At 41.9% G+C, this 14,856-nt stretch overlaps 1 protein-coding gene across 12 annotated transcripts in view; it reads right to left on the bottom strand.

Moving 5' to 3' along the window:
* HDAC4 (histone deacetylase 4) overlaps nt 1-14,856 on the bottom strand; it is a 474,722-nt gene that overhangs the window by 66,833 nt on the left and 393,033 nt on the right. For all 12 annotated transcript variants that reach the window (XM_077830169.1, XM_077830172.1, XM_077830164.1 and 9 more), the window contains 2 exons: nt 12,548-12,681; nt 7,221-7,341 (listed from right to left, as the gene is read on the bottom strand). In XM_077830169.1, the coding sequence (XP_077686295.1) occupies nt 7,221-7,341; nt 12,548-12,681 (255 nt within the window). The remainder of the gene's footprint in view (nt 1-7,220; nt 7,342-12,547; nt 12,682-14,856) is intronic.

Genomic DNA, 14,856 nt, shown 5'->3' with positions numbered 1-14,856 from the left:
TGCAGGCTGGTGGTTGAATAAATTTTTCTGCCAAATAAGTCCAGTCTCTTGGAGTCTTTATTTTTGGGTGTGCCACTGGCCTGTCCCTTTTGTTCATGGCAGACACTACCAGAGACCCTGCTGGGGGGGCGGGGGTGGTGTACTGATAGTCAACTCCCTTTGCTAAGACATAATATTTCTTTTCAGCTTTCTTGGAGGTAGGCAGAATGGAAGAGGGGGTCTGCCACACAGACTTGGCACTTTTCAGGACCCCTGGTTGGACAGGCAACGTGATCCAAACTGGAGTGGAGGCATGACATTGAAGAGGTCATCAGACTCCTTCGCTAGCTCCTTGACCTCCAAGCTCAGGTTAGCAGACACCCTTTTGAGCAGTATCTGGTGCTCTATGAAGTCGTTGGGGAGCGCTGCTCGCTTGCGAGGGGCCCGCTACTGGCTCGTCTGGAGATGATGAAGAAGACTGTACCGCAGGAGAGGGGTGGCTTTCCCTTGCCTGTCCAGGGATGGCTCCTTGGGTGTTGGGGTCCGCTGTGCCGCACCTGCATCGGAGTCAGCACCATGCTCCTATGCTGGATCTGACTGGGCTGGAGGCAGTTTGTCTGATGCGGCCTGAGAGGAATGGTGGGAATACGGGACTGGCATGACAGGTACAACCCATGGGCTTCAGTACTGCCACTGATTGGGCCACTGCCCCTCCTGCCATGCCACCACCACCACTGGGACCATGCTGGTGTCACAGGCCATCGGTGAGGGGCTGAACTCTCCCTCCGACTCAGACCAGTGCCCTTCCAGCAAGCAGGGAGGAGCGTAGATACCTGAGTCTGTCGGCTGACCCTTGTCGGTGACCGGTAAGGAAGGGGTGAGGAATGGTGCCAGCCCAAAGAGCGGTACTGGGCAGTCAGAGACTGGTGCCGTGACCGGGAACAATCCCGCACTGAGGGGGATTGATGCTGGGGGGACTGCCTAGGAAATGGGGATCTGTGCCGCAGCGATCTCTGGCAGGAGGCCTTGTGGTACCACGGGTACAGGGAATGGCATCATAACTTGGGTCCATACCCTGGGTCTTCTAACCAGAAGCCAAGGCTGTGGTGAGGGGGATCAATGCCTGAAGTCCGGGGACTCTCCATTGCTTTAGAGGGAGGTCCCATAACTGGCTTACCCTTAGGATCTGGGCCTTAACCGGGTCCATTGCCTGGCTTGGCATCTGCGGTGCCAGCCAGCCTACTTGGTCCTTGCCTGCCAGGGCTGCCTTGGGCACAGGGGTCCCCTGCCGCTCCCAGGAGTCGGATCCCTGGCTGGGTTAGGGGGTCCAATCACAGTGGTACTCGTGTGTAGCTCCGGGGTGGGCACGGGGCCTAACACAGGTCCTTTGCCTGAAGCCTCCTTGTCTTGCGGTGCCGACGGGCCCTTGGGCTTCAGCTGCTTCTCGGGCACCGACGAGGGGGAACGGTGCCAGGTGGGTTCTGGTGCCGAACCCAAGTACTAGATGTGAAGTCCGATTGGGAGGGCTCCGAGGCAGGACGAAGCGCAGCCTCCATGAGGAGGACCCTCACGTGGAGATCCTGCTCCTTCTGAGCTTGAGGGCGAAAGGTTTTGCAGATACTGCGCTTGTCTTTTCTGTGTGATTCCCCCAGACACTTCAAACAGCTCTCGTGGGGGTCACTAATGGGCATTGGCCAGGTACACGATGAACATGGCTTAAAGCCTGGGGAACGGGACATGCCCCTCTCCAAAGTCCCAGCCAGGACTCTAACTAGTAAAACTATTACCTAACACTTAATGATCAAACGAAGCAACTAACAACTAACTATAAAGGAGACAGAACAATGGTCTGAAAGAACCGCTAACACTCTTGCAGTGCAAGACAAGGTGCTCCGACCAACCGTCAGGGGCGGTAAGAAGGAACTGAGAGGGTGTAGGGTGGCAGCGCCTGATATACCAACTCATGAGTGCGGAACTCAAAGGGGCACTGCAGCTGATCCTACGGATACCACTAAGGCAAAAGTCTCCAACGACTGTGCACGTGGGGGTGCACACACCTAGAATGGAATTGACATAAGCAAGCACTCGAAGGAGAACTAGCTTTGTTAAAGGAAAACAATATCCGCTAGAGAATATGTAAACATTTTTTTGGTTGGTTGGTTTGGACTATAAAACATACCACTTTGATAACATATTGCCGAAGGATAATCTCTTCAGCCATTCGTTCTGCTATTCATTTACTTTCACGCCATCTCCCCTATTACTTCCTTTCCCCATCTCTTTTCTTTCTCTCTATCCTACTTTACCTGTGACCTTTTGCCTTCCTCTGATTTTCGTAATTTACTTATAAGTATTCGCAATATTTTAATCCTATCTCTTCTATTTCTCTGTTTTTCCCTGTCTCCACAAGAGAGACACTATTGTCTCACGGATGTCCTCCCCACCCCTACCACAACCTCCTTCCAAGCATGTATGTCTGTGGAATCTCTATTCTTTTCCAACAGCTACTTATGAGTCTTTTCAGTTAAACGCTGTGAATGTGACCGATCACACACTTCTAAATTGTGAATGTTGAGGAGGGATGTCTTTCATGGTTTACATTTAAAAACTGTCATTGTAAATGGTTAAATCTAAGATCATAGAATCCTAGAATATCAGGGTTGGAAGAGACCTCAGGAGGTCATCTAGTCCAACCCCCTGCTCATAGCAGGACCAATCCCCAATTTTTGCCCCAGATCCCTAAATGGCCTCCTCAAGGGTTGAACTCACAACCCTGGGTTTAGCAGACCAATGCTCAAACTACTGAGCTATCCCTCCCTCCTCAAGATCTCCCTGGTAGTTTTAAAATTTCAATCAAGAAACATGTACAAGTTGGCAAAATTGTCCAAATTGTCAGAGTAGGCGAGTTTCAGGCCAGAAGGGACTGACAGAACAGAATGGAAGTCAGTAATTGTCAAGCTATCCTCTAAACAGGGTACAATTTTAGAGATGTGACAAGCTCTGTGTTTAGAATTATGTGTTTCTGAACTGAAAAAGCAAGGATTTTTTTGAAAACAAGTTTTCCCTTTTCTGATTAGTTTATACATGTGGGCAAAGAGAGACTGTTTCAAAGTCCTGTCTAATTGGTGTTTGCTTTTAACTTATATTTGTGTATTTATTTTTTTCTTTGCCTTAAAATTACTCTGAAGTGTTTGGAAATTTTGATTCAGAAACTTTCTTCTGAATGCGAAGTAAAATACACGGTATTATATGTTTGGTTTTATGGGGCTAATTATTTTTGAGGTATGATTGCAGGATATATCACTACTTTTGCCAAATCAGGGCCACTTTTTCCTCTTTTTCATTATGTGGAAATCCTGTGGCCACAACCGGGATTTCTATATGAAGACAAAGGGTAGTATGCGTCCCTGTGTGAATGTCAGGTGTTAGGGTTTTCAGTAAGAAGAAGTATTACTGCGGCAGGTCACTGTGGGGTGGTAGATTAGTCTCTCCTTGGCAATGTGGCAAAATCTAAAGGTCTAATATTCCTGACCACTATTTTTCTATGGATTGCAATTTTCTATGGATTGCAGCTGGCAGGGGCAGCTATAAACTTAAGTGCAGGTAAAGGGATATAAGCAAGTATCAAATACACAATGAAGAATAGCAATAATGATAGTTTTTTGGAAGACAACACATGGATTGCTAAATATTAATAAAATATTTATAGTGGCCTACTTTGGGGCCCTTCTAATATCAGTGTCAAAGATTATTGATTCAAATCAAAACTATTTACATAATCAAATTTAATCAGTGTTTAAAATCAGTTAACAGGAAACTCTGATTTAAATCATCAATTTTAATTCTTGTTCTACATTTGTACTTTTTTAGTTACTTTCCTAAAGAAAGATAGATTCTCACTTGTTGATATAATTTGGTACTAATTTGCTAACCAGAAAAATATAGTATATCTATACACATTTATTTAAACAATTATATAAAACTTAATATACATTTATTTAGGGTCTTGATTTTTTTCTTTTTTTACACTTTTTGTTAGAGAAAGGTGAATGACATTTCTTATTTACTAGATAATGATTATCTGGTTGAAATAAAAATTAGATTTTTTTTTTAAAAGGCTGATTTTTATGTACCCTTTGTGTTGATAAAATACTTTATATCTGTCAGGAAACTTAAGACGGCATCATGTTTCTGAACAGTCAAAATGTGTAAGTGTGCCCATCATGAAAACAGACATCTAAGTAAAACATTTAAAACTACTTCTTTTCACAACAGCAACGAACTTAGAGAAAAAGCAAACAGCATCCGTAGATGGATTTTACACTGCGTGACTCGCAGGACAATTTTCCAGCAGGGAAATGATGAAAGTATAGAAAATGGTGAAAAGTAGATTGGGAGCTTTTGTTCTCCCTGTCTTGTATCAGAAGAACAAGAGGACATTTAATGAAACCAAAAGGTGCCAAATACAAAACTGTTCAAAGGAGATACTTTTTCAGATAGTGCATAATTTGACCATGGAACTCATAGCTACAGGAGATCATCGAGACCAAGAATTTAGCAAGATTCAAAGAGGGAATTTTATAATATTTATAATAGTAAATTGACAATGTACAAATGTGATATTTATAACAGACTACCTAAAGACGATTTGGTATTTACATGCATAACAAGAATATCCAGTTATAATAACCTGTATGAAAAAAGTAGATTGGAAAGGATATTAAAACTCATGCCTCAAAGTTTAAAACAATCTCTAATTATTAGGGATTAGAATGAGACCTTTATGGGAGCAGATTAACCCACATCTACCTACTGTGCAGTTTTTTCCATTTTCCTCTGAAGCCGCTGGTGCTGGCCACTGTCATAGACAGGATACCGGACTAAATGGACCATGTTTCTGATCCATTCTGGCAATTCTTATATTCCTATGAATCGTAAGTGCTTGGAAAATGCTTGGATTACATCACAGACCTCAAGGCAATCCAGACCTCAAGGCATATGGGTGGGGCATAGGCAGCAGTCCTTCGCTTCTGTACTACTCCAAGTATCAGATACACCTTTGGAATAGCACTGTTCTACCTAATAAACACCACCCCCAGCTGCCCACGTTTTTGATGGCATGCTCGGTTTCATTTAAAAAAGGTGGCAGTCATGATCCGGTGGGGGAGAAGATGTATATGTTGCTTATTTGTCTAACACACAGCAAGAGTTTTATACCGTCGAAGACATGACGTTTGACTTTCTTTACAGAGTGCATGTGCCACTCACACAGCCAGAAGTTCGCAGCTCAGATTTCTCTGGATTTTGAAGAGGCGGTAACTGTCTCAAACTTAGCAATAACCACAGTGCTGGCTAGATTTTTAAACACCTGCTGTATAGTTTTCCTCTTTGGGGTTTTTACGTAGCTACTGAACTTGGAGCAAAGCCTTGCCAGCTCTCTGACTGTGAGTATTAGCCCCACTGAAGACCATCAGGTTAATCCCCTTTTCACACCATCAATCCCAGCTATGGTTTTCTCAAACTGCAGATTCCAGGACCATGTCTCTTACTCTGGACTCCCAGATGAGAACTTCCAAAACTATTATTCAAACCTATCACCTGATGCTGGTAACAGGCACTTGAAAATTACAAAAGAAGAGAAGGTGTCTGCATGAGTATACTCAGGTAAGACGTTCATTTAAATGTGACTTGGGTGTTACTGGTACAGTATTTTTCTGAGCAGCAATCCCTAGTTTGTACAGTAGGAAAGAGGGAAAGTCTACAGTCTATGACTAATATACTCTTCCTTATTCAGGAAGGCTCCAATCTTCAGAGGGAAAAAATAACCTCAGAGGATCCACTATATAATTACAATGAATGCTTTGCCACTCAGCCAGTAATACTTGGAAAACAACCTAGCAAGAAGCAGTTACTCTGCAGATCTTCCTTTTCCCACCCAGCTCCCAGGAACTAGCTTGGTGAAATGAGCACCCTAACAGGGCTGCGTAATTTTAATATGATACATATCACATATAATACACACAAAATTCATCCACTTGACAACAATGAAGCATGGGACCATCAGAAAAAGATGAACATGGGACTAGATGGGTTAGGGGACTGGTAAGGGGATACAGAACCTTTCTCTTTTAGACCAGTGGTTCTCAACTGAGGTACTTGTACCCCTAGGGGTACGCAGAGGTCTTCCAGGGGTACATCAACTCATCTATATATTTGTCTAGTTTTACAACAGGCTACAGAAAAATCACTAGTGAAATCAGTACAAACTAAAATTTCATACAATGACTTGTTTATATGGTTCTATCTACTATACACTATATGTAAGCACAATATTTATATTCCAATTGATTTATTTTGTAATTATATAGTAAAAATGAAAGAGTAAGTAATTTTTCAGTAATAGTGTGCTGTGACACTTTTGCATTTTTATGTCTGATTTTGTAAGCAAGTAGTTTCTGAAGTGAGGTGAAACTTGTGGGTACACAAGACAAATCAGACTCCTGAGAGGGGGACAGTAGTCTGGAAAAGCTAAGAGCCCTCTTTTAGATCACCATTTCAAATCTGCCTGCGGTCACCATCTCTCACCATCTGACCACTGTTTGATGGTGTGAATCCGGTTCTTAGGGGGACAGGACCAGCATCACAAATTCTATACACCAGCTGGTATCCTGTGACAAGCACAGCAGAGAGTCCAAGGGTAAAATGGGTATGGAGACTAAACTACCTTCTCCTCCTTGGTGGCAGTCCCTCTAGGTCTTTGGCACTTTAAATAGAGGAAATAAAGGTATTTCTATATTGCAAAAAAAACCAAACCACGGCAGTGAGTCTCAGGAGTCTGGGTCAACTGACTCAGGCTCACTCTACAGGGCTAAAAGTAGCAGAGTAGACATCCCCACTCGGTCTGGAGTCGGGCTCTGAAACTCAGTGAGGGAGAAGGATCTTGGGCTCCCACCCGAATAGGAACATCTACATTGCTACCTGCAGCCCTGAAGTGCTGGCTGAAGTCACCTGACCCAGGCTCAGAGGCTCACTGCCATGTTTTTTTCCCCAGCATAGATGTACCCTGGAAGGAAGAGGAAACCAAACACTCTATCACCCGTCCCACTGAAGCGCAGCAGAGATGACCTGTGGCATTCAGAGTGGTGTACACTCAGTAACTACCGGGGTCAGTGTTATAGCTAACTACGTTACTTTATGAATGTAGGACCAAAGAGATAGTGAAGCACGATCCCCTGCTGTACCTAGAAGTTTCTTGCTGTCCAGTTTCTGTCTGTTCAAAGGGTTTGTGCCATACAGCAGCGTATGTGCCTCCGAGTGAACTGTCTGTAGCTCTTCAAGAGTTGCTTTTCTTCCACGAATACACTGCAGGGGGAAAGGAAAGAAGTGGTACAATTATATTTACTACAATTGCCTAGCTTGTCTCTTTATTTCCCTTTGGCAAAAAGGAAATACTGTTGGAAGTTATATTGCACTAAGGGTTTGTTTTATTTAAATTACAGGTTAAAAACAATTTTCTGCTGACAAATATTTTTATTAAACTTATGCAAAAATTCTTATTTTGTTTACTCACAAAGATACATTTTTAGTCATGAGAAGGATTTCTGCTTAATCCCATTAATTTATATGTAAAATAACCTTTTGGACTTCTTAAAAAATACATGCGCCAAAACCTTTGCTGAATTGCACAGCAGCTATTCTCATATTGATGTGTCAGGATTTAGTAGTATAAATCATTTCCATGAATAAGAGGCACCCACATAAGATGCTCCTTGATGGAAGAACAGTGTTCCAAACCTGCACAAAGAAATCCCACCACAACTAATAATAGCTGAATGGCAAAGACTTTGGGGCTTCTCTTCAGAGGAGCAACTAAGGATTAATCAAAATCTTTTTGCTCTAAAAACTGGGCTGGAGATCATGCAAAGTCAGACTTGAGATTCCGACCTGATTCAGGGTATGCCAGAAAAAAAAACAGAACAATGTTTCTCCTCCATGCTCTTATTTACAGCTGGAACCAGCAAGTGTAGATGAACACAGAGAATGAAATCCTGGCTTCAGTGTAATCAATGGCAAAACTCCCATTGACTTCAATGGGGCCAGGATTTCACCCAGAAGGTTTTACAACTTGGACCTTTTCCCTAATTTCAAAAAAGTTCAGTCTGCATTCCGGGCAAGGCTTAATGTTTAACTAATTTTCACTCAGGTCTAATTGCTACTACTGAAATTCACCTCTGTGCAGTGGGCCAGCAGAAGGCCTGTGTAACAATGAAGTGCTATTTTGAGGTGTTGAGTGGGACTTAAGCAGTGCACAGACTTTGGCCTGATCCCCGATATAAGAATGAACTTTACCCAACATGAAAATGGCATTTGGATTCTCTCTCATTCTAGGGAAAAGGCAGTAACTTTCCAGAGCTAAGGAAGTGACAGACTTTCCATTTTAAGTAGGGGTTTGTAACCTTCTCTAAAATGTCACAAAGGAAATACACAGCTTGGACAAGAAAGCGTTACGTTTGGTGATGTGGAAACGAGAATTTTTGGGGGCTAAGTGTGCTGCAAAAGTTGTTTTGTTTATGAAACATATGAGTGTAAAAACACAAGTGTTTTAGGTGGTTCAGAATTTATCCTAATGTGCTTGGGGTATTTTTGGTCACAGTGTCTCTAAAATGAGTTATTTTTTTTGTGTGGCTTTCCTTTAGAATAGAATGAACTTTGGCATTTTCCTGACAGCATGATTTGTATTTTCAATATACTAATATGAGAATTCCTGTATCAGTGTGCTCTGTTCACAGCATGTGGAGGTCCTAGGAGCACCAGAAACTATGGAATACTCTGCCAAAGAACTGGCACATTGGAGACATTCACAAGGCCGTTGTGCACACTTTACAAAGTGCTCAGCAGATTACACACCTCTTCTACAGACCCACTGCAGCCTAGACCAAGAAGGGACAACTTATTAAAACTCCCATAGTCCTGCCTTTTAGCATTATGTTATATGTCCAAAATGTACAATTTAAAAACTTCCTAAAAGAAAAAGGCAGAACTTCCTCTAAAGATAGGGCCAAACTGTTCCTCGCAGTCCTGAAGAGATGCATATGGGAGCACAAGCCAAGGATTATCCCTACTGTTTTGAAAGGACTGCCATGAAATATCTTAATTTTACATGAGGGCAGTCATCAGGACTACAGAAACTGGAAGGATGTGGTTCACATCTCATTCAGAGCACAGCAATACTTCCAACAATTCAGCACCTGTTCTAGTGCAGAAGTCTCCCCGCTGGCTGTGGGCTCAAAATCTTGGGCAACTAGAATGTCTGATATTCCAGAGAGGAGTGCACTACCTAGTGAGCCACACTGACACCTGTTAAACTGTACAAAGGCAGCATCTTCTTTCAGACAACGTTGTAGGGCATAATGCTGGTACACAAATCAAGCTAATCAGAAGGGATGTCTCGAATCCGTGGTGCAAGCCGTATTCTGGTGTTTAAAAATGTATTTGCACAGGAGGTAGTTTTATAAAGTCCTTAAGCCTTAAACCAAGAAAACAAAGCACAGCAGGAAGCTTCTTCCACTTTCATGATTTGAGTCACCTGTCCAGTTAAGTTCGGCTTCTGTTTTTATTTTCCTTAAACTCTACTGCTAAGATTTTCTGAGGATAAATGCTGATGCAAAACACACAGTCAAGTTACAGACGAAGTAGCTGCAAAAACACTAGCCCCAACGAGTTTGAAAATAACCTCCAAGAAAAAATTCTTTCCCCTCTTTTCTGCCTTCCCTTCCTGCTCATGATCAATCTGTTTCAATTATTCCTTTACCCCTTCTCTCTTTCGTGTTTTCCCCCTGCCTACATGACATTCTTGTTCTCTGGACAGATGAACTGACTTGTCCTCAACTGCTGCCTTTTTTTTTCTTTTTTTTTTTTTAAGATTTTCTGGAATAATACATTGTGTTAGTTGTATTATCTGACTATGCACAAATAGAGGAGAATGGTAGCAGTTCTCCAAATCTTCATCTGGAAAACAGCTGCATCTCTGCTGATTTCAAAGGAGAACTACCATTAACACCAGTGGAGGACTTGACCCTACATGTGTAATAAAAAAGTAAAGTGAAGCTCTGAGTGTGTTTGTCTCCCCAAAGTCTGTGCCCAATGGGAGGCTAGAAACACCACTCTCTCTTCTAAATAATATCATAGTCTTCTTAGATACTGTAGATTTCATGTTGTTCAAACCTTTTTTCTGTATTTCTAGTAAAACGTATTTTATTCTTCTCAGGAAACACATAGTTGTACATATACTTTGGGGAGACAAGCACACCTCAGAGCTTCACTTTACAACCAAAACATCCTTTTGATGTAGAGTTTTTGTATTTAATAAGTATACAACGTGCCTAGGAGGAGCTTTCTATTTCCAATGTCAGGGATGAAAAATCAAGCCAAACTCTAGGACACTCCTACCAATTCCTCTGGGCCATTCAAGTTCCCTGACATAAGACCTATAGATGAAGCTTGATATCTGCAACAGTTTGCAGTGCACCCCAGCCTTATGGGGAAGAGAAAAGGGTTATTTAGAGTCAGTGCAAACAAGGGACAGGCAGACTCCAACATGCCAGCACAAGTCACTCAAACCTGAAAATTCTTCCTCCCCAGTCACCCGTTATAGATATTTTGCATCCTGCATTCTGATATTGCCTAAATACAAAACAATATATTGTATACATAGTCTTAACTGCACACCAGTGTGTAACCCTTTACAGAGCTAGAACCTACAGGAGAGTTTTAAGAAGAGATGAAGAGGAAGGATGTGACTCAGGGGCTTGGAAGTTCCAGAGAGATGACTCAGTGGGTCAGTACAACTTAATGAGTGATCCCAATTAAAATGGCTCTGAGGGGAGGAAAAGAGGAACTCCAAGATTAGGAATGAAGTGAGTGGGTGGCAAGGAGGCAGATGAGCCAGGGGACGGAAAAGGGGGAGGAGTCCAGGCACCATTTTGAAGACAAGGAAGGGGCTGTGAGACGGGTTTGGAGAGAACTAGGAAAGCAGTGGAGAAGAAGGAGCAGGAAGACCATTGGAATCTGGATGCTGCAGTGGAGTCATAGCATTCTGGGCACCCGGAAAGTTACAGACTAGAGACTGAGGAAGATTGTAAGAAAGGATATTGTCAAAGGAAAGACAGGATGTGATTAATACATGGTTAAGGCTTTCAGGAGAGCAGGGTCAAGATGAGGTTGTAGGCTACCAATGTTCAGAAGATAATTACAGACCAGGGAAATGTGGGAGGAAAAATGTTGAGTGTCAAACATAACTCCCATATTTCCGCTCTTGGGAGCAGTCTGAAGGGCCAAATTAAAGTGGGTAACAGTTGTTTAAACTTTACAGATCAAAGCACTTTATTGCCACGTGGAGACTGACTGCGATACAGAGGTAGGAGATGAGGCAATTAATACCGCATGGTTTAAGCATTGCTCGTAAAAAGCTGACCTAAATGACAATAGTTTGTTTGTCCTGTGTATATTTTTCAAAAAAGAGAGAGAGAGAATAATTCCAAAGTTCCATTCAATTTGACTTTTCAGACACAAACCAGTCTCAACTCTTTCTTGTTCTCTATATAAAGATGCAAGCACTAGAAGTTTAGCTAATGACAATGCTGCCCCCAAGTGGTTAACCTTCCTTACTGCTCAGAAATTATTTCTAATCAAACTAGCTTAATCAGAGGAAGCTGTGCAATATGCAGTTTCCTCAAGATAAACCAATATTATAGGAATTTAGTTACATCTGTGTGCCTTCGTTAGTCTCCTCCTGGTCTCCACAGCAGAGATGGACAACTAAATTAATACAAACCATACTGACTCTCTGATCTGCAGGACCATAAATCCCATTAAAACCCCTTCTTCTTTTGCAGGACATCAATCTTAGCTAGACCATCAAGTCCACCACAATATTAAAAGGAAAAAAAATGCCACAGAAGCACTGGAAATAGCAAATTAAGGATAGAGTTTAACCAATAACTCCTGTTATTATGGCCTGGGGTTAAAATACAAAACTTAATTTACAATAGCAAAAGATATTGAACTCCTGCAAGAGTCAATGCTATATAAGTATTTCACTTTAGTGAGAGTAATACCAAAAAATTACACGACTGACTCCTACTGCAAATATTGCAATAACTGTTGGCCAGACATACACTATGGAGTTCTATGAATTCTGTGATTGTAAAAGTCACAGTAATGCAATGAAAGTGGACAACCAGAAAAGCATTCATGGCAGATACAAACAGACAAATAGAAACAGTTATGTATGAATGGGTTAAACATAAGACACATTTGGAAGAACCCAGCCTGCAGTCAGATCCATGAAAATCTAAGAACAGAATCTGGTACTAGTTTGTGTGCCCATGTGGCAATCAGAGATCCAAGTTGCAAATTCAGGATGCTGGTCTTTAAAAGCAGAATGTTGGAGTCCCTTAAAATGCACACATGAAAACCTGCAGCAGAACCAAAATGTCAAGTCTGTTCTCTCCCTCCCAAACACATGACAAACTACATGTCTGCCCATTCCTGTGGCAGTACTTATTACCTCACACTTGCCACGGAGGCCTGTCTCTTGAAGCCGGGACCAGATGCTCTGGATTCTCCCTGCATGCTCTGGGTGGCTGTTTGTGTTTCCACAGGTACACTGGTGTTTCAGCATCAAGGTGTCATAGACAAGGCCTGCAGCAGAAGTTACAAAAATTGCTTGCAATAAAGAAACTATCTCGTGAGACATGGAAAAAAAACCCCTCTGCTGTGGACTAGAGCACATTGTATTGAACAGAAACCCTACACAAGCGGATGAAGAGCATTAGGAAAACAAAATTGTAGTAGAATTGTGGGGACTGAAGTCAGTGATCCAGGATTCCAGTCATATTATATATATCAGGGTTGGAAGGGGCCTCAGGAGGTCATCTAGTCCAAACCCCTACTCAAATCAGGACCAATCCCCAATTTTTGCCACAGTCCCTAAATGGCCCCCTCAAGAATTGAACTCACAACCCTGGGTTTAGCAGGCCAATGCTCAAACCACTGAGCTATCCCTCCCTCCCTCTGTCCTGTGTTCTTAACTTCTAAGGTGGCATTGTATTATCAATCATGCACTGACTTCTCCCTGTTGGAAATTCTCAGTGTATTTGGAAAAGAAATGAATCATTAATACTACTAGAGGACGAATCTGTACGGTTTATAAAAGCAGATGTACAAATGAAAGCAGGTGAAAGCACAGATTTAGGCAGACATGAGTACAAGAAAGCATTATAAAAGGACACTACATTTCTATGACTCTCACATTAAGTGCTATTACAACTGCTGATAAAATGCTTCCAGGTTTTTGGATTAAGGAACAAGCGGATACATCCCTGGAAGGGTCTTTGCTCCATAAAATAGTTTGCTTTAAAGTCTTCACATCAAGGTTACTTGGCAACACAAGATTCAAGGTACATGGAAAGCAGTTTATTAGCACACACTTAGGGATAACTATTCAATGTGTTACATGGGAATTTAGCAGTGTTATTTCCTTTAAACATGGGAGTCAAGAGGCTGAATCCCTGTGAAACAAGATTTATCCAATCTCAACAATGTAGGTGACTCTGATACATGTTACACTTCCACCCAGTTACACGTCTGGACCAGGATTTGAGAGTTTAGGTCAAATACACCACTGAACAAAACTACCAGTTTTTCCACAATTGTGTACTCTGGGGAATAAAGGATGACATTTTTTGCTTAAACAAAACGGACATAGTGAAAAGTTTAGTTCTAGCCTTCCCTTAAGTCAGAGATAAGTTTATGTTGGGGAGCACCAAAAATCTTTGAAATATCAGGGGGTCCAGAGGATGCAGGATAGATTTGCTATTAGTGTTGCTCCTTTGAAAGCCAACCAGTTTGCCAAAGCTGTCTTTCCACTGTGCACTGGGGCCAGTGCTGACCCTTTCAGCCATTAGGGGAAGTTGTCTGGCAATTCCTCACTCTGCTCCAGGTTTTGGAACCTCTGAGTGCAGGAAAACACACACTACCGCTCCAGAGGACAGAATGGAGCTCTCGTTAACTAAATGATTAAGTTAACCAAAGTTCAATTAATCAGGGCTTTACAACAAATATCTATAAGAGTGCCCACCTGTCTGCTTCTTTCTGAATTATTCTGCTCCATTAGGAGCTGTTTGGGCAATACCAAGCAACACAAACTGAAGTTGAAGAGAGGATGTGGGCTAGTAGAATGGTTAGCTATTGTTTTTGACTTCAGCACCGGGAAAGAACACTGGATTTTGCTCTGTCTCTATCTCAAATATACACCTATTATATATAGGGGACATGCATGTACATATCACATGGGTGTGTGCTTACAGATAAAAAACAGATGGTACAGTATTTTATATAGATAAATTCATACATTTACAGAAGAGGTGATGGTAGGATGGGCTACATATTCTCCTTAGGTAAGTTTGGAGAGGAACCATAATTCAGAAAAAGTCCAATCTAATTAAATTCTAAAACTCTTCCCACCCCTGGTTAAACAGTGACAACAGCAGTAGTTCACTGAAGTTTATCTTGTATAGTATTTATGCATTATTCCCCGTTTTTAACATCTATAGCTACGGGAAAGAGTAGGACTGAACTTCCTCTAATTGAGGACACTGTGTTGCACAGAGAAAAAGTAAATGCTTTACCATTTAAATTTAAAATACAAAACTACTTTGGCCATTACAGGTTCATTGCTGGAAAAATATTCCCCAAGGTGTGGGAACAATCATTTTTAAAGGTCAGTACTAAAACCAACCGGCTTTTCTTGGCAGGATAAACATATGATTTGAGGTTCAGATCATTATATTGCTTCTGCAGAGAAGAGAATAAATG

Source organism: Eretmochelys imbricata, chromosome 11 (genome assembly GCF_965152235.1).
Source record: "Eretmochelys imbricata isolate rEreImb1 chromosome 11, rEreImb1.hap1, whole genome shotgun sequence".
NCBI classification, from domain to species: Eukaryota; Metazoa; Chordata; order Testudines; family Cheloniidae; genus Eretmochelys; species Eretmochelys imbricata.
Note: the sequence above shows the minus strand (reverse complement) of the source record. Positions and strands in the feature narration are given on the sequence as shown.